This window comes from Tachysurus fulvidraco, chromosome 14 (assembly GCF_022655615.1).
Source record: "Tachysurus fulvidraco isolate hzauxx_2018 chromosome 14, HZAU_PFXX_2.0, whole genome shotgun sequence".
In the NCBI taxonomy this organism is placed as follows: Eukaryota; Metazoa; Chordata; class Actinopteri; order Siluriformes; family Bagridae; genus Tachysurus; species Tachysurus fulvidraco.
In genome coordinates this window covers 11,366,716-11,387,539 of record NC_062531.1, presented here as the reverse complement: position 1 = coordinate 11,387,539, position 20,824 = coordinate 11,366,716, and the positions used below count along the sequence as shown (strand labels likewise).

At 38.5% G+C, this 20,824-nt stretch overlaps 1 protein-coding gene across 1 annotated transcript; it reads right to left on the bottom strand.

Moving 5' to 3' along the window:
• Positions 1–86: 86 nt before the first annotated feature.
• On the bottom strand, positions 87–17,169 carry sort1b (sortilin 1b). Its single transcript, XM_027166755.2, has 20 exons — positions 16,557–17,169; positions 14,541–14,600; positions 13,732–13,805; positions 13,486–13,588; positions 13,045–13,206; positions 11,829–11,902; positions 10,384–10,433; positions 9,399–9,526; positions 9,086–9,230; positions 8,125–8,280; positions 7,880–7,986; positions 6,931–7,033; positions 5,745–5,916; positions 4,380–4,570; positions 3,944–4,133; positions 3,540–3,656; positions 3,251–3,359; positions 3,029–3,147; positions 2,758–2,887; positions 87–2,164 (listed from the first exon to the last, which is right to left on the bottom strand). The coding sequence occupies exons 1-20, from the start codon at positions 16,800–16,802 to the stop codon at positions 2,150–2,152; spliced, it is 2,451 nt and encodes an 816-aa protein (XP_027022556.2). The 5' UTR covers positions 16,803–17,169; the 3' UTR covers positions 87–2,149.
• Between the last annotated feature and the right edge of the window lie 3,655 nt (positions 17,170–20,824).

The window sequence follows — 20,824 nt, the reverse complement described above, 5'->3', positions numbered from 1 at the left end:
CAGTAAGCGAATGTGAACTTAGATTTAAAATGTAAGCAAAATAATTAACATTACAAACCGTTTGTGGAGCAAACAGAAAAAAGAGAAACGGGTGTAGTCTATTTATTTCATAATATACAGAGCAAAAATGCCTGATACAAAGGTAAAGCAGTTTTATATTTACAAAGCCAGCTTCATGTTATTTACACTGATTATCAAAGGCAAGAAAATTATTACAACCCACAAAGCAAAACAGCTTTACTTCAAGTAGGAAACTCATGTAGCTTTGTGCTGCAGCCGTCGTCTTAAGCTTTAACCCCAAGTGCCACGATGAGTGAGTTGTGACTTATTTGCTAAGATAGCATGCATAGAATTACCCAGTTAAAATGAAACCTAAAACACAGAAGAGAAAAGGTACAGTTTCCCCCCCAAAAGAAATCAAACATTTAAACCCTGGTTCTTTGTAACTAAAATCAAACCTGACCTCCTGAGAAACCTTCAGCTTTCACACATGACCCACATTGAAAGTAACACATTAAATCACTCTCATCATAACCTCTGACTTCCAAGTAAATTATTAAAGTTACGACAATCTGCCTCCTTAATGTTAATCATTTAACAAAATGGATTTATTAGTTTTTTCTGAAGGCACAGATACCTTCATGTTAGGCACTTGAATGAACATACACACCATTATTACTTCTTTTAATAAAATCTGTGTGACCGAGAATGAACTGTAATATAGATGATGTAGTTATTTTGGAGCTTTGTAAATACTAAAAGAGAAGAACTAACTACAAAGCGTAGGGTCACTAAAAACAGCTAGGCGATAGAACGGTTTTGTTACACGGAGGATCTCAGAAGAAGCTAAAGTAAACTAGATATCGAAAGTCGTCACACGTTCTACTGATTTGAATAGTCAAACTTCCCAGAGTCAGAGGAAAAGTGAAAGCTTTAGCCTGGGTTGATTAGAAGAGGGGGAAATCGTTCTCAAACACATTGGCGTTGGTCTTCATTCAGTGACCTTGCGTCTCACAGTCAGCTGACGACGTATTGCTCAACTTATTTACTGGAATTTCTGATCATTTCCCCTGAGCGTATGAACTCAAAATGTGGAAGAATAAGACTTGTGCTACTTTTTTGTGTGTAACCGAGTTTCCTTCACATTTACGCTGATTGGATGTGTTTAAATATTTTATGACTCCCCTTGGCTTTGGAAAAAGTCGCGTTTGTGCTCAGAACCGGTTGTTTTACAAAAGCGGCCATCGGGCCTTGTGTTACCGTTTTATATTTCAGTGCAAAAACTGCTGAGCGTCACAAAAATCGTCTTCTATAAAACGAACAGTCGACTACAAACGTATCTATTATAGGAATATAGGATATACAGTATACTCACAGATACAAGCACAACATTTCTTTACAGGTTTTCATGTTTAAAAGTTTCCCTTCCGTTGGGTAAAATAAGTTAACCTTCTAAATGACGGTCTATAATCTATACAGCCACGAGCAGTATTATAATAACCGTCTACACAGTAGCATTATTTTAGGTTAGTTAAATAGTCCTTTCTCTATTTTTGAGAAATTTAGGAAATGATGGCCTTGGAGTATGCTGATACGTGCAGATTCGCTGTATCGATGCACTCTATTGCTTTCTGATAAACGCAATTCAATTGACAGGATCGTAGTTTGGGAAGATGCATCTAATATCAAAAATATATCCATCACAGTCATATTTCATGCTTCGGTCAAACATTGAGGCGATATGATTCACTGGTAACCCTGGTGTTCATACACGACACTCAGTCACACTGATTCTGCACTGCATATATTACTAAAGAAGGTGAAAGGAGAGTTAAGTGCCATGACATGTAACCCGCTGTTAATTCTGAGATAGTGTCCTCCTATAGAGCCTGCTCCCTAGGCAAGATATCATCTAAAGCTCAAGTCGTTTAACCACTGGCTGCACAGCTAAATTCACGAGATACTTTTAGATCAAAACTGCAATTCACTCCTACTAAAGAAGCAGGAACTAAAGCGGAGTTATTCGAGGCTTAAAGACGCTCGAGGCTGGGTTGTGCTTTAGAGCAGGAATAGAAACAGCAGCAAAGATGCCGGAGGCATTATAGGAGATGGAGAGCTCCAAGTTTCTGCTGGCGCTGACTCGCTGCTGTTATTCCAAAAGGTCCTGCACAAACAAAGAAAAAATTGATTTCAGAGTGAGCGATTGATCTCTGAATGCTTTGAATAGGTCACAGTGGAAAATGCAAAAAAGCTTTCTAAGCTTCCTGGAAGCGCTGTTTTGCATAGGTCACAGTGATACTATTAACCCTGAGATCCCAACATTGCGAACAAGAAAATCCTAGCAGGCAGAGAGGGAAAACTTCATTTCATATGCTACCAAGCAACAACAACAGAAAACAGTGAAGTGGAAAATGACTGGTGTGACTGCTAGTGAATAAGCACTGCCTCCTTTTTTCCCTCAGCATGGAGACTTGTGAATTCACAGGACACCTAGATAAAGCTGTCGTGAAGAAAAAGTAACTGCAACCAGAAACAAATGCAGATCTTTCACATCCCATATCCTTTAAACTTCTGAACTGACTTCTTGGTCACCTGAATTTTAGTTTGACAAGATGCTAAAAAGTGGCTCCTGTGTCATTGGACAGGAATAAAAAAAAATGCTACAAATGATCATAAACTGTTGATATTAGCACAGCCCTGTCTGAGTTCAGCCACGCACAGCCGATGTTATTGTCCACATTGCAAGACTTATCATACCTCATCCGAGTCCTCGTGGAAGCTGGTTTTTGAGTTTCCGACCACATTTATATCCAAAGGCTCATCCACTCCCTCTATGCCGTTAGCTTCGGCATTGTGTTGCAGGACCGAGTACCTGTGCACCAGGAATCTGCAAACAGCAGCAAAGAGTCAAATTTGATTCATTTCTCATTCATTTCGAGTCATTTCTATACCTCTTACATGTACTTATTCATTATTTATAATAGCACAACAAAAGTTTTATTAAAAGAAGCAAAAAACGCTAACCGACCTTCCACCACAGACGTACTTCTTCACAATAACAGCTCCGGCTATGCAACTGATCAGCAAGACGACGATGACAGCCACGATAATAAAGGCAGAGTGTTTGGGTTTCTCTGCTTCCTGAGTCTAACAGAAATGTTGGATTAAAACGCAGCAGGTAGATTTTGAATATGATTTGACAAACGTGCTGATTTACATTCCTGATCAGCACCGATCTTTATCTTCTCACCTGTAATTGTGGATCCAGAAGGTCACTGACACACTTTTTTCTCATGTCGATCTCTTTTCGTTCAGGGTTTTTGCCACCCTCGCACTTATCTCCTGGAATCTTACGATACCTGACAGCAGGGAAGAGTTATTATTGTTGCAATACAGTCAGAACCAGTATGTGGTTCAATCAGCATCACCTTAGATACCGATTCTGTGTCATCAGTACAGAAAAAAATGCTAAACATGACACATGGCCACATAAAAGAACAGAGCCTGGTAGAACAGGGAGAGAAGGAAGGGGGTATTACCCGTTGGTCTGTAGGTGTTCCTTCTTGCCATGGATGCAGTACTCCAGGTCATGGCCTTTGAGCTCAACCTGCTCCAAGCACTCTGAGCTGTTCTCTTTACGGTAATATCCAAAGTCACTGAGAGACAAAGGAAAAAAATAATTAATAATCTTTTATTTTAAACACAATAATAGTTTAAAAAAAAAAAAAGAGTCTCCAACACGTTTATGTAGTAATGGACACAGAGGGTACCGACATGGCACTTGATTAAAAAACTCTTCATTACAACATACAATATGTTCAAGCTACAAGCTTTATGCATCCAGTCTGAAAATGATTAGTGCTGTTTGTAGAATATTTCTGGAATTACAGGCACTAAAAGCTGAATCTTTGGGCAAATCTGTAATTCTAGTATAGATACTGACCAAAGGAAGTCATCAAATGTGCAGGGACAAGGTGTGGGTTGCTTGTTGACAGCATAATCGCGTCCGTTCCAACACACTGAGTCCTTCTTGAGCCGCAGGAAATGCTCCTTATAACCCAGCATGCAGCCATCGTTAGGATCACTGATGTCATCTGAATGTGCGAGCCACGACAAGTAGTCGTTATCACCACCTGACAACATAAAAGGCACGAAATAGTCAAGAATAAATGTAGTGCAATGTAAGTACAACAGTGCGAGTTGACTTTTAAGCCTTGTGTTTATATGAGTGACCACCCTCACTGCTGGAGAATCAGCATCCTACCGGCTTTACTTCCAACAGTCCAGGCTACAAGGCTTTTATTAACCCAGTCAGGCATGTTTGATAACTAAACTCTGCATGAGAGTAGATCTCGGAGTGTGAATGTGAAACGACTTACAGTCACGGGTGAGCAGCTCTTTGAAGTCGATGGTAACTGACACCCAGTACTGGCTTAGCAGGGAATCTCTGTAGCCCCAAATGCTAACGTTCATAGAGTGAGCCCCGGGCTCTGAGGCGAGCCCAGTGAAGTATATTGGATCCTTGATGAAGGTGTACTCATGCCAGCACTGGCCCTCATCTGTGGAAAATCTGATGAAAGAGAAACCAAGCTATTTATGACTCATGGCTCACACCACCGAGTGCAAAATTTTCTCACAGCCTACATTAAAAATGCTAAATAAATGTGTTACATCACAAAACATAAAAACATTACTGAAAATGAAACAGGAAAAATTATTTTTTTTAAAAAAAAATGACATTTAAAAAGGGCTAATAATATTTTCAGCATATAAAGTCGAGTCCAGAATTATTTGCAGAAAAACGAAAAAGAACAAAAACTAATAAAGTGATCAAAGTTCCCTCTTTAATGAACACCACAGGGTTTAATTCTGAGACAGATGTGAACGTAGCAAAGGTGATTACATGTTGCTGGATCTGCAAGGGGCAGCTCTTTATCTTTTCTGGGTTGAAAGCTTTTTCTCTTTAGTGGTCGGTGACAGAGGAGGTTTGACACTTGTGTAAATACATGTTTGATGACATGGAAACAGGAAATGTTTGATTGCAACAACTGAATTCAGAACAAAAAGAAGGTGGGTGTTTCTCAAGCATGACTAGTTTTAAATTGCCAATCATTTCTTCCAGATGTCTTTGCATGCATGTAATGAAATTTGAAATGTTAGATGAATATAAAAAGATTTTTAGCGTATAAGTTCACTGAATCGTTCTCTTGCAGCCTTTGCTTCCACCTCAGCCACAGATCAAAACCGCTGCATTAATATGAGCAAAGGCACAAGTTTAAGTGTGATAAGAGAGCACATGATACCTCATCTCATGTACATACTATTTATAAACTACCAAATTAAAGGTGGGGTCTCCATTGTTTGAAAGCCAATGTTGACATTTGAAATCACCAAAACGAACACGCCCCTAACCCAAACGGGTCCCATCCCTGTTTTGGTAGCTCCGCCCCACATATACACCAGACAAGTATTATTGCGGAACCTGTTGGGGCAGCTGGCCAAGGGTATATTTTTTTATCAATAAATGAATTCAATGAGTAATACTATGGTAATACAAATGTGTTTTTGTGTTTTGTGTTTTCTAAAGTCATACATGCGCACTGAACAATCTCTCCGCCCATATTGACAAGGCACGCCCCTCTCTGCTCATTGGCTACACATTAGTTTTGTTTGGCAGTCCAACACAGTTTTCTGAAGCATTTCTCAAACAACAGAGACCCCACCTTTAAGTTAAGGTTTCTTACTTGAGCTTAGAAATTGGCTCTTTGGGGGTGTGTTCCACTGCCACCAGCAGACCTCCTGAGTCCAGCATGGCGTAGTGATGTGGGCCCTTGAGAGCGCGCAGCCATGTGTAGCCACCATCATCAGACACGTATACATCAGGAGTGAGCACCGAGATGGCATCGCCGACGCTGCCTGAATGTGAGAGCATTAGACTGTGTCAAATCCAGAGCAAATTCAATAGACAGATATACAAACATTGTCAAACACTAAACTGTAAAGCACTGCTAGTATCTGCATTACTTCTGTATTATGTCTATAATCTGCATTATCTTATTATATTATAGAATATATAATTACGTATATTATTATCTAGATCTTTGGACCTTTTATCTTTGTGTTCCTGAATTTCAGATGGAAAATAGAATAGAAAAATTCTCCTCTGCTAAATCTTTGCAAAACTAATAAGCTGGAATTATGATCGACAGACTTCCTGGCTAAAACTCATGCCTTAGTTTGCTCAAAGCAGGTGCCAATCCGTCACAGGGCGAAATCACACACACGATTAACCGACAATTTAGAGATGCAAACCAAACTACAACACATGCCTTTAAACCGGAGGAGGAAAGCTCCAGAGGAAAATGAGATAGGAACCAAACCCCCAACTCCGGAGGGGTAAGGCAATCATACCCCTTACCCGTTAGCCAACATGCCTCCCCAGTTTCAGGAAACCAGCAAGTTTTTCTCATAACATTACACAATCCACACAAAGATATAAGAACTACCTAATGCAGAGTGTAAAATCTGAAAAAAACCTTGAAAAGACTGAATTTCCAAATATAGCACAAGACAACACCAGAGACTATGATTTGAGAGAAACCTAAGCTATTTAAACTGCAAATGCCAGTAACAACGTCATTTCTTCCCCAGACCACAAAATTCCCTGCACTGCTCACATCCTTTTTTTTTATTTAAAAAAAAAAGACAAATCATAATTAACCGGAGCTAATGAGTTGTTGGACTCTTGAATTCTTTGCTTTCAGGGCACAAGAACTTTGTTCCTGGAATTGATCCAATATTGCAAACCTACAAAAGTCTACTCTTTTGCTGTGGAAAAGTGCAGCATGGAGCTCTACCATGCCGTGTGTGTGTGTGTGTGCGTGTGTGTGCGTGTGTGTGCGTGTGTGCGTGTGAGAGAGAGAGCAGTACCATGAGCAATTATCAGTCCCAGAGCATTAGGTTCAGTCAGAGGGAGCATTGGAACATTCAGCTTCATAGACATACTGTAGGAAGCATGAATATGAAGACTACACTGTAGGTAGAAATAAAAAAGCAGATTAATATACACAAATATACTGAATATTATAATTGTACATTGTACTATTTTAGAAAACCCGGTTCTTCCATGCAAACGACTCGAGCAACAGAACCAGATAAATGATTTAACGCTACAGTTCATGGTAATTGTAAAAGTACAACATGATCCTGAGCTGCTGAGAGACGGTGTCAGAGGTGTCGGGTTGGAGCTGGCTAAAGCTCTGTATGCGTGGGTCACATGCCAGCTCGGATTTGTCAAAAATCATCATGCCACAGAAAAACGTCAGCAAGCACAAATGACGTCTGATTTGTGCTTTTTGAGAACGCCGAATGAGCAAAGTCACCCGGCAGAAACCAAATCATGCACTAAGGACCAAGTAGCTCATGGCAGACAGAAGACTATCACATAAGAATAAAATTATTTCATTGATAACACTTTAGGAATACCGTGTAAACTGGAGTCACAAATACTTGGGCTGCATCCCAGACTCCTCACTACTATAGTAAAAACGGTGTCAGTACATGACTGGTGTCTGTACTATTTCAGTATACTACTTAGTGTGCACTGTAGTGTGTAGTTTGGAACACAGCCATGTATTAGTCTGAATATGAAGACTTGGAGCTGTGATAAACACACACATTGAAGGAAGAGTACATTGCAAACCAACATCAATGTGAAAGGTTTTTTGGGGAGAGATTTTTTTTTCCATTTTTCTGGCATGGTGTGAAAATTCCAAACCGTTACATCCTGAAGGCTTCAAATCATTTCCGATATATTTCTGTGATACTGAAAAGTGCTGTTTGGTGATTTATTAACAATCCGTCTTTCATGGACCCTCACCTTATTTTTATCTTTAGCAGTTGAATCGCACTGGCTGTTCTCTGGTTTCTTCAAGGGCACCCACTCTCCTCCCTGATCGAACGTCATTGCAGTCTGCACAGAGTTGTCTACAAGAACAGGAGAGGAGACAAGCACCAGTCGTCTAGTCAGGCAGTTACGAAAACTGTGCTACGTTGATTAAATGTGGCATCAAATTTAAATAATAATTCAGATACTGTAGATTTCCACCTATCATTATCATTTACCTTCAGCCAATACACTGGTCATGAACACTCCTCTGAGCGACGTGACGTTTGTGAAGTCGGTGTCACCTCCTGTAGACGTGTAGAGGTGACGCTCCAGAGACTTAGAGTACACCATGCCCCTGTCGTCCGACACGTAGATGGTGCCAAAGCCGGTGTCTGAGGAGAACAGGATGGTGTATGAGCTTTAATTCAAGAGTCAAGTAGCTTTTATCGTCATTTCAACCATATATAGCAAATGTAGTACACAGTGAAATTAGACAACATTTCTCCAGGAACGTGGTGCTACATAGAACAAAGACAGAGCTAAGGAGGACTTCAGTAAGTTAGTCCTAGCCACATAAAGTGCATCTGTGCAAACTGGTGCAAACAGTGCAATACAAAACACTACAAGACAATACACAAAAGGCACAAACTGTTGCCCGAAACTATGATGAATAGAGCACACAAAACTGGAAACACTTCATGAGTTTCAAAATGGTCATCTGATGGAGCTTACAGGATTTACAGGATTTTTTTAACTGTCTGGCAGGAAACAATGCCATTGTGATGCTCCCACCCATTGCCACTCCCTGCAGTTTTCAACTGTGATAATGAGCGCTTATGAGGAGCAGCTAAACACTGGATTTTTCAAAATATATGAAGTTCCCAGTATAGACTCATTCATTTGCACGACTTGCTTGATAAATAATGTTAAGTGTGTCTGAGGCATTCTGAACGCACTATGATTGGCACAAATTACTTTCCCTGTAGTTCGACGTGTCAGTCGCAGCTACATAGCGCTCTGTGACTTCTCGCATGATCATCATTGGGGAAAAAAAAGATTGTTATTACTATTAGATTACTTCTTTATTACACTACTTTGCAACAATCCACTGAGCATTTGTATGTAGTATGTATTACAGACATGGACATTGACATGTTCCTGTTTATAGATAATTTGTCAAGAGAAAAGTATTCTCACCCCCGGGTTCATCTACATGCATAAAAACCATTTCATCGTTGGCTGCCAGTATAGAGTAGAACTGTTCATGGCCTACAGGAGGAAGCTGAGCCATGTTCCACTCCTCACCCTGGTCTGTAGACACGTGGATTATCCGCATCATTCCCTAAGTGAGACATATGCCTTTTAGTCCATGATTTTGACACGAACACCCACATACACCATGTAGAACTCTGATAGGAATGCAACTGTGCATGTGCAGGTGCATTACTGAAACCGTTACTGAGAAACAGACACAAACAGAATCTTCATGCCGTGCTGCTGTAATGCTTACTGTTCCGGTCATGACTGAGGCGAACAGGAAACGACCACCAATCCCAAAAGAGTAGACCTTTTCAGCGATTGTCTTAAACGTCTTGCCGTAGTCTACCGATTTTACCACGACAAGCGTCCCTCTGTCATCTGAAAAAGAGAAGCATAATTTCCTACATAAAAAAAAAGACAAGTATTTAAATACTAAATGTGGTCGATTTTTCTGGATGGCAATCTGTTATTGACAAATTGCATGCACTGTAAAATACCACTGTAACTACTGTGCAGAGTGTGTTATCAAGATAACTGAGCATTGGTTAATTGCAATCTGGCCAAATGACAGGAATGCACAAATTAGCCCTATTCATTTGGGGGTTTTTAAGTGGTGGGTAATTCTATCTTTTGCAGATACTACTGCTGATTTTATTTCCATCTGGATCAGCAGTATGGGGGTTTTACGGTCTCCTTCTGTTACAATTCCAGCCCAAATTACCTATTAAGCTTCAGCACAGTGGCAATATTATCATTTATAATTCTATCTAGTTACGATTCCTTGTGATTTTATAACAACATCTTGCATTTCTTGAACGCAGATGCTGGCCATATTTAAACTCATTTCCATTTATTTTAAGGAAAGCTATTTCCAGTAAACTCGAGGCACTATAAAAATTTAGCTGCGACGGTTCATGTCACTTTGTCTCATACACCAGGAAAAGGTTTTTAAAAGTTGATTAAAATTGATTGCGAATAAACGGGCCATTACACCAACAGCTATAAAAACCTTTACATTTAAATATGGCACAATTTTTAACATAATAAACAGGATCCAGTCATGTGACTGTATTGTCCTGTGGTGCCGACACCTGGGTAAATAAAACGTTTAGCAACTTCATAGTGCGTTCATTTACAGCCATCCACATAGTTCAGCTTTCCAATAAGGAAACCATTTCACACATTCCTGTCCCACCCCACCATGGGTCAACACTGCTACAATAAATATTACTCACAGCAGGATCCATTCAGGTTGGTGGAGAAGAAAAGTGTGTTGTCTTCTCCCCTGCAAAAACACACACAATCCATCGGGTTAAAGATGTGCAGTTTGCTTCATCTTCCCTTTATGTTAATATAAACAAATGTCCGGAATTTGGTTTTGAAAGAAAGGGTAAGGAAATTCTATTATTTTCTCCTGAGAGGAGGAATTATGGGTAACAAGCTTAAATAATATACTTGGATGCTAGTTAGTAGTTATTCTAAGTTAATAAATCATTTATTTGGAAGCAGGTTTTTTTTTTTTTTAAGCTGAGCTTCCTATGACTGTAGCTTATGCACCAGTGCAATAAATCCCAGTAACATTCACAGATGTCTACAATGATTATTTTCTTCATACATGTGTGTGTATATTCATAAAAAAAAAAAAAAAAAGTAAGCCTACATATATTAACAAGGGCATGGGCTAAATCTTACTGTAATGTAGCGTAGCAATTTATTTTGGATTTCATTCTATCGTGATAAATATGAAAGAAATTTTAAAACAAAAAAAAGTTGTGTAATTGAAATAAATGATTTATTTAACCTTGTCGCCATAATCCATATTGAGATCTGCAGTAACTCACTCTGAATGTGTGAACGTATGCATAATCGGGACTCACGAATCTAAGAACAAATATTTTTTCTGAACTAACTGGATTATTTTTTTTTATTTAACCGCTAGAGTTCTCAGGGTGAAAGCTCTCGCAAATGATTTACAAATAAATGCGGCTTGTTGTATGTAATGGAGATCCTCACACGGAGATCTAAAAGGAACTTGGCGACTCACTCTGACGTCTCATCTCTGAAATGTGGGATACATGAGCCTTCTCACACACCTGGGTGTCAAATAGTCTTTTCAATAGTTTCCTTAGCGTCGAGTCTTGTACTGACAGAGCTGACTACCTGATCCTGACCTATTTTACAAGATGTTCTAAGGCAAGGACGAGTCTATCAGTATGCAGTGTTGGCGACAGGGCAGTTTTCACCAAGGAGGTAAACACAGAGAAAATCAAATGTAAACAGTGCTACTATTGGCCCTTTGTATGAAACATAAACAAAACAAAGACAGCGGTTAAACTTGTCCCTGACTTGCTCTTATTAATCAGCTATTTTGCAAAAAACATTCTTTTAGATTATCGATGTTCATCAAGGTCCTGTAAGTGTAAAGAGCATGAAAATTACACCATGACCCTGATAATATTCCTTTTAAGATATAGAAGATATAGGAAAAGGCTGTACAATTCCTCCAAATTGACATGAATCTATTTCCAAATAGAGACTGTTTCAGTTGACTTAAGGTTGTGTCAAGTAGGAAACAATGTCTTTAGCAAAGAGTTTATCACCCTTGCATGACCAGAGCTATATTAGAATGTTTATTTTTGTAACTAAAGTCAGGACTATCCAGGCTTAAGTTTGCTCTTACCATTTCACCACACACACGGTCTCGTAGATTTTCCTCCATGTCGTAGCAAAATCCTCTGAAATCCAGAGTTCGTTCTAAAAGAGTAACCAAAAAAAAATAATTAAAATTAAAAAAAAAAAAAAACACAACAGCTGAAAATGCATATACTGCAAACTACTACATGAACAAGAGACATTCACAAAGAATAAACGCAGCATTAATTGTATTCATTCCACTAGAAGCTTAACACCTTAAGACAACCTACAGTATTGCTGCCACAGCAAACTTCTAACGATTGCAACATTTAAAGCGTTCAGTTGTGGAAAATCCTTGAGACAAGTTAGTTCCTTTTATCACTTGCATTGCAACAGCTTATTGTGTTTAATAAAACAAACAAAAAAAGAAAAGCACCACAACACAGCTCTTAGTGTCAGTAAGAATGCAGGTTAAATTAAAAAATCTGAATATTAGGTATCAAGTCATGAACACTTAACACACATGAAACACACAACACTTCATTGCACATTGCACACTTGCACATTTGTACTATGTTTACTTCAATTGCACATTTCATACTTGCACATCTGTACACGGTTTACTTCAATTGTACATTTCACAATTGCACACTTGTACATACAAAACTGCCTATGTTTGTATATGTATATTTCAATTGCACATTTCAACCTGTACATGTGCACATACAATTTTGCCTATATAGTATATGTCATTCTGTTAGTGACTGTGGAGCTTCTGTCACTAAACAAATTCCTCGCATGCCGAAAACATGCCTGGCAAAAAAGCTCTTTCTGATTCTGATTAATAAAATCTACAAGTGAGAGGAAAAAAGCACTCCACCATGAATCCTAGACATGACTTGCCTGAGGAAAATGGGAAAAAATACTGGAATTGGAAATCTAGGGCAAGTCTGTTACTGGCGCTAAGGCGGTTTAAGGGACATATCCCAAAAAATTGGTGCAGAACATGGCGTACTGTAGCTCTGCAGCAAATCTGTTGCAAAAAAAAGTATTCAAAGTATTCTGTGGGCTACTCTTGGATGGAAGAGAGTGTGAATAAACAAAGAAAAGAAAAAAAATACAACAACAATCTCAAATGTTCTCTAGCACCAACTGTGCCTGATAAGAAGAAGAACATGTATGTGATGATAAAGCCTAAGGTAACAATATGAAGCCTATACGAGTGAAAATGTGTAAAATGTGTGCATTATGGCACCTCTCACCTTCACACTGATAGTCACAAGGACATTGGAATTTTCAGGGTTATACATAATCTGCATGCGAGGGATGAATGACAGGTCTGATGGACTAAAGCTCTTGCCGAAGTCAGTAGACAGGAAAATCCTGGAGCCACTGTTATCAGACACATCTCCTGTAAGGATCACCTACAAATAAAAGGCAGAATATAAATGAGAAAAAAAAATAACATTAACAGAAGTAGTAACTTTAAAATCCTCCCTGGTTATTGTGTGCTAACTCTTAAGCATAGTAGCATATGAATATAAAATGCAAGCCTGTTAAGCCTGCCTGCATATATATATATAGAGAGAGAGAATGGTTAATGTGAAAAGAAATGAATATTTGATGAACGGTTGGTATAAATGAATTTTTAATCGTTTAAGATCAGTTCCCAGATTCTTGACTTTACTAGAATCACCTCTCACCTTCCCAGAATTTTCAGGGCCAATGGCAATCCCAAACTCAGTACTGATAAACGTGTTGTTAATCAGCGATGTGATGTCCTCGAATGTCTTTCCATAGTCCTCGCTGATCCAGATAAAGAGAGCGAGATACAGAGGCACAAATAAGAAGAATTTACCAATAACAGAAAGCATGTGAAACTAAATCACATGCAGAAATGCAGTTAAATTAGAAGCATGCAAATAGGGCCATATTAGGATATAACTCACCTTCTGTAAAGTTTGGACTGGCCAAATCTTAGCAAAAATATGGGCACCTGAAATGTAGTCAAGGCTAGCACGACCTGCCAAGAAAAGAAAATGAGAGCTTAATTTGTGCGTCCAAAGAAACAAGAGTCTGCAAATCTCCATACCGCAGACACAATAATAGAAGTCTTATCATCTTCCAGAAGAGAAAAGAACATAAACAAAGACAGAAAAATAAAGTGTAACAAAGCTACAAATGAAAATGTCATAGTTTCAGGAAACTTAAACTATATAAAGCTAACCACATTCTATGCATTTCTATAAAATAAAGGGAACTGTAAAAATTTTCATTCTCGTGAAAAAAAAAACACAGAGTGACAATTGTATAACAACCTTGTTTAGTCAGCAAGCTGTAAAGTAACACAAACCGTTTTAAAGCAGTTTACTGTTATCTGCATGTTGTGGTGCGAGTCTCAAACAGGAAGTTATTCATATTTAACCACATTGCTAAGCTGATGACCAGTCTGAGAAAGCATTCATTTTGCAAGACGACAATAGGACTTCTTCCTACACATGCTGACAGTGCTTTTCTAAGTGCTAAAATATCATTTAGGTTGTTCACAAGTACATTTCCTAGTAACACCAAATGTTCCAGCTGAGTCAAAATGTGTCTATTGTATTCAAGTTGTAGCATGAATCTAATGATCACTACTACAATAGTCACCTGAGCCTGTTGTAAGAAAGTCTTCACAAAACATCATCTCATTAAAATTATTAAAAGATATCCATTAAATATGTATTAATTAAAAATAATATAAAGATTATAAACTTACCCCTGTTCCATCTCCTATCCATGCCAGAGACACTGATCCACTGAGATCATTAAATGTGGTCTGCAAGTGAGAAATAGAGAACTTATAATTCTATACACTGATTGAGGAAATAGAAAAACAGAAAAAATGATGCAATAATGATCTTTGTAGCTCAAAGATAATAGCTACATTGAGCAAGCATCTCATTGCACATTTGCAACCAGTTAACAACCAGTTTCACTATGCTTTTAGAAAACCTGGACCCGAATTGGACAGTTTACATATAATGTATGTTGTTAGGGTCTCTTTTAGAAATATCTAATCTACAGCCTTCAGCAGGCAAATGAATCCAGGTGGAGGTTCAACATGCTTTATAGAACTACATGTAAAACATCCTCATGCTAGTGCAAATAGGTCAGAGTCTATGAATACTATCAAGCTCAAACTCTGCATTACCAGAAATAAAGGTCCCAAACTGGTCTATTCCTTGTCGTTGGGATGGTACCGCACACCTTTTTTTAAACCTTGTGTGTGTGTGTGTGAGAGAGAGAGATTAATCATTATTGATTCCTAAAAACTAAAAAGGTCTTAAGCATGGGTTAAAAGAGTTCAAGCATAATGTTAAGGTTTAAAAGCATGATCCTAAGACTAAAATAGTCTCTTTTTCTCAATCCTGAGGGAATCTATGTCCTTGAACACAGCAGTTAAATCCTCTAATCTCATCAAGCGTCTCCCCAGCTGTCTTAATTTGACCACAAAAAAAAATATAACATACAGTGTGCTTGGAAGTCAGATGCAGACATCTTTAAACTGAAAGAGAAACCGATTATAAACCTTAAAGTAAAAAGTGAATATTTTCATCCGTGTGGTTGATGTGTTGATGTGTGATAGGATTGATTATACAGGTTTGAAAAGCTGCCATGCCAGTTGGTCCAGACTCTGATGGGTGGAATGCAAAACTTCACTTCAGGTGTTACTCATACTTCCCTATGTAGATTCGCACTAAATAACGTAACCTGTATTCACATGTAGCTTGGTTGTCTTTTGTTTTTTTTTGCATTCTCAAGTGAATTTGTAGTTTAAAACAACCTCAGACAGAAATAAGACAGAAACAGGTGGCCCTTAATATCTAAATGATCTAAACTGAAAGCTTCAAGCCTCAAATCCGTTTAATGGTGAGCTCACATTTCACCCTCTTAAAGATTTTTAAGCTTTTTACATTGTGGTCTTTACCTCGAAATTCACTTTTATTTCCATAGCACTTTTAACAATCGACATTGTCTCTAAGCAGTTTTACAGAACATAAACATAAAACAAATGGTTAATATAAAGATTAATATAATACAAAAATTCAAGATTAATATTAGATATATTTAAATGTGTTTGTATTTATCTCCAATGAGCAAGTCTGAGGTGACTCAGGTGACTTGTGGGGAGGAAAATCTCCCTTAGATGGAAAAGGAAGAAACTTTGAGAGGTGTAAGTGTAGTAGTGTAGTATAAGGTTATAGGGTTATTAAACATAGGAGGGTGAAGCTAAAAGAAAACAAGCCATAACTCACTTGAAGTAATTAAGCAACATGTTACAAAAGCAGCCATAATAGTATCACTTCTGCCTCAGTATGAGGTAACAATAGCAATAACAGTAAATCTAAACGGTGTTTCTAACATATTTAATACACAAACACGTGAAAGTAATACTGTGACTATCAAAAAGAGAAAGGGAACACGGAGAAAAGAGCAGAAGAGACGGTGAAAGTTTGGCTTTGTTGCTAAATCTTTTGCTAGAACAGTTCAGTGTAAAAACTGCGCGTGCACATTAAAAGGTTTCATCAGCAAATGGCCGTTTTATGAGAAACCGGTTAAAAACTAATAGATATTACGGTGTCAGGCAGCGGGGAAAAAAGAGACAGTGTAGTAACAGTATTAGCACATCAGTGTATTATTAACGCACAATAAATGAATGTCAAAGAGCCTGGACTGGAGCAGCACAGGTTAAATGACAGGAGAGTAACTGGAAGAGCCGGTTTAAACTTACACTGTGTGTGTTGTTGGATAATTTGCCTTCGTATCCCCGTAGACCTTTACAGGTGTCTCCTGCATCGTCTGCGTTTCTCTTTTTAATCAGATGATGATCTGAAAAATCCACTTCGGACCTGATCTTATTCACTGCGTTCATATGTAAAGAGTGCGTTTTACGCGACACTCGGATTCCGCCGAAATCCGAGCTAAACACCGCAGGAAAAACAATTAACGCTAAAATAAAGTACCGCTGTGGTCCCATGATGTGTTATCCAGTGGGTTGGTTTTTTCCCACTCGTCCTGGTTATTTGTTAAACGGTTAAAACGCGACTGAACGCAGGTTTGTAGCTGACATCAACAATAACACAGTGACAATGAGCGCTCTCTCTCTCTCTCTCTCTCTCTCTCCTCATCGCAGTCTCAGCGGGCTTGCAACATCAAATTAGTTAGGGTTTTCTCCACAAATAAAAGTCCCTTTCTAATCTACAACTCAACCTATTGCGAATCTGTAAAGGAATTATAATGAAAATATTTAACCGGTAGAAACTACAACACTCGGACCTCCAACTAGGTAAAATAGAAGGTACGACGATGAAAGTAGCGATGCACCTTGCAAAGACCTAGCGCTGATTGGATGAGGTGGAGATCGACCAGATTCTGATTGGTCCGCATATTTAGGCTCAACGTTTGTATGAACTCTCCGTTTGGTTGAGATGTCGATCCTGAACGCCGCATTTTGAATAACAGGACAGACAATGCTCTGAGAACATCCGGGTATCTGACAACAACAACACCACAACGCAACAACAATTACCAATTAAACAGCATGTACACACCTGAATGTCTTAGAATATTAAAGACATTTGGGAGTAAAAGAATTTTAATATTCTAAGACATTTAGGTGTGTACATGCTGCTAAATTGTTATATATATATACACACATACACACACACACACACACACAGTCGTGGCCAAAAGTTTTGAGAATTACATAAATATTAGTTTTCACAAAGTTTGCTGCTAAACTGCTTTTAGATCTTTGTTTCAGTGGTTTCTGTGATGTACTGAAATATAATTACAAGCACTTCATATGTTTCAAAGGCTTTTATCGACAATTACATGACATTTATGCAAAGAGTCAGTATTTGCAGTGTTGGCCGTTCTTTTTCAGGACCTCTGCAATTCGACTGGGCATGCTCTCAATCAACTTCTGGGCCAAATCCTGACTGATAGCAACCCATTCTTTCATAATCACTTCCTTGGAGTTTGTCAGAATTAGTGGGTTTTTGTTTGTCCACCCGCCTCTTGAGGATTGACCACAAGTTCTCAATGGGATAAAGATCTGGGGAGTTTCCAGGCCATGGACCCAAAATTTCAACGTTCTGGTCCCCAAGCAACTTAGTGATCACTTTTGCCTTATGGCACGATGCATTGTTCTTCACCAAACTGTTGTTGGATTGTTGGAAGAAGTTGCTGTTGGAGGGTGTTTTGGTACCATTCTTTATTCATGGCTGTGTTTTTGGGCAGAATTGTGAGTGAGCCCACTCCCTTGGATGAGAAGCAACCCCACACATGAATGGTCTCAGGATGCTTGACTGTTGGCATGACACAGGACTGATGATAGCACTCACCTTTTCTTCTCCTGATAAGCCTTTTTCCAGATGCCCCAAACAATCGGAAAGGGGCTTCGGAGAATATGACTTTGCCCCAGTCCTCAGCAGTCCATTCACTATACTTTCTGCAGAAGATCAATCTGTCCCTGATGTTTTTTTTGGAGAGAAGTGGCTTCTTTGCTGCCCTTCTTGACACCAGGCCATCTTCCAAAAGTCTTTGCCTCACTGTGCGTGCAGATGCGCTCACACGTGCCTGCTGCCATTCGTGAGCAAGCTCTGCACTGGTGGCACTCCGATCCCGCAGCTGAATCCTCTTTAGGAGACGATCCTGGTGCTTGCTGGACTTTCTTGGACGCCCTGAGGCCTTCTTTACAAGAATTGAACCTCTTTCCTTGAAGTTCTTGATGATCCTATAAATTGTTGATTTAGGTGCAATCTTCTACAATATCCTTGCCTGTGAAGCCATTTGTATGCAACGCAATGATGGCTGCACGCATTTCTTTGCAGGTCACCATGGTTAACAATGGAAGAACAATGATTTCAAGCATCACCCTCCTTTTAACATGTCAAGTCTGCCATTCTAACCCAATCAGCCTGACATAATGATCTCCAGCCTTGTGCGCGTCAACATTCTCACCTGAACAAGACGATTACTGAAATGATCTCAGCAGGTCCTTTAATGACAGCAATGAAATGCAGTGGAAAGGTTTTTTTGGGATTAAGTTAATTTTCATGGCAAAGAAGGACTATGCAATTCATCTGATCATTCTTCATAACATTCTGGAGTATATGCAAATTGCTATTATAAAAACTTAAGCAACAACTTTTCCAATTTCCAATATTTATGTAATTCTCAAAACTTTTGGCCACGACTGTATATATATATATATATATATATATATTTTAACACACTGTACATGTACCTAGAATAGAAGACAGCACAGTGGAATTCTTTTCTTCACATACCTTCACAAGGGTTAAGGGCCTTCCTCAAGGGTCCAGCAGTGGCAGCTTGGCTGTGCTGGGCCTTGAACCCCGATCGACAACCCAGAGCCTTAACCAGTTGAGCCATTACATATATATCTATATCCAGACTTATTTGTATTGTACTTTTAACAATAGACATCATCACAAAGTGGTATATAAAAAAGAATATAAATTTAGGATATACATATTAAATGCATAAATTTATGACTAATTAGCAAGTCATGGGCAATAGTGCTAATGAAAAACTCTGTATGAGATAGAAACCTTGATAGGGCCTAGACTCAAAATGAATTCATACCGGATTATAAATTGTATAATTCTGTTTTATCACTGTGTATTATATGGCCAAACCAGGTGTTACCAGGAAATTCATAAAAATTTTAACATATTAACAGTTCACTTATGGAGACATTTGTTCAAGGCAATTGCAGTCCCGAAGATATCATAGCAAATGTAGTTAGTCTTAAGCAATCTTCCTGCTTTCTAAGTACCATCCACAGTATCTCATGCATCCTGAGTCTGTTGATGTGAAGCTATCCTCAGAAGCAGTGAGTGGTATACAAATGATAAGAACTCCAAACAGAAGTAGGGCATCAGGATGGATCAGTCAGTTCCAGAGAGAAGCAGGATCACTTTTATCTCAGGAGTATCATGTGTAGCTCCACAAAATGTGAGAGCAAAACACAGATTTGATGTTTCTATATACTGTACATTTTTCCTGTGGCCATCATCAATATAAAAGCACCACATAATTATATCTATCAATCCATCACCACACATTTGCTTTTATATTAATTTATCATTGTCATTATCATTGTCCACTTCAATATGGATTGCCAACTTCATTCCTTCTTCTTCTTCTTTGTCTTTTTCTTGACCAAAAGAGTTAAGACAGAGTTCACATTTGGAAGTCACCAACTCCTATAATCTTCTTTTCAATTAACAATGAGTCTTATGGATAGTGTTGAAACATCCTACCTCAAAATACTCGATATAATGAATAATTTACAGGCATGTGAATAGCATACTTGTTTAGGGTGCACTCTCACATGTTTTGTTTATTTCATGCAACTAATTGTATCGCAAGTACTGACAGTAAAATGACACATGTGCCACAGAAAACATTACTAATCTAATAAAAAAAATGTAAATAATAAAAAAGATTCGGCTTAATGTAGTACCGCTATCAAACTGTTCTTCGACCATGGATGTGAGAGAAATGTTATATAAATGAAACCTATTGCAACAAATATCCATCAAACTAAATGGCAGATGGCATTGGTGATAAGATTGCTTGTGTGCATGTGATTTGCAAATAGGCTCTGCATGACTTCAATCATGTGATAACTCTATAATAGCTGCCATTGTGTGGTTGCCGCTACAAAGCATGTGTTCTAAGAACTTACTTAGATTTATCAAAGATGTGAAACTGGTGCAGTGAGGGTCAAAGTATCCAGTAAACATTTCATAGTATAAAAAAAAACAGTTCAAACATAAATGTTTTGACAGAATATAACTCTGTTATGCAGCTCAGTCTGATAAGTGAATAAGAAGACAAGTTAATGTTGCAGAAACAGGCTTTATATAGAAGCACACTAAACCTGATTTGTACATTTTGAGCAGCAAACCAGACCTGAGAGATCTGATGGTTAGAAGGGCTGTTGCAGGGGGTGGACAGTACAAA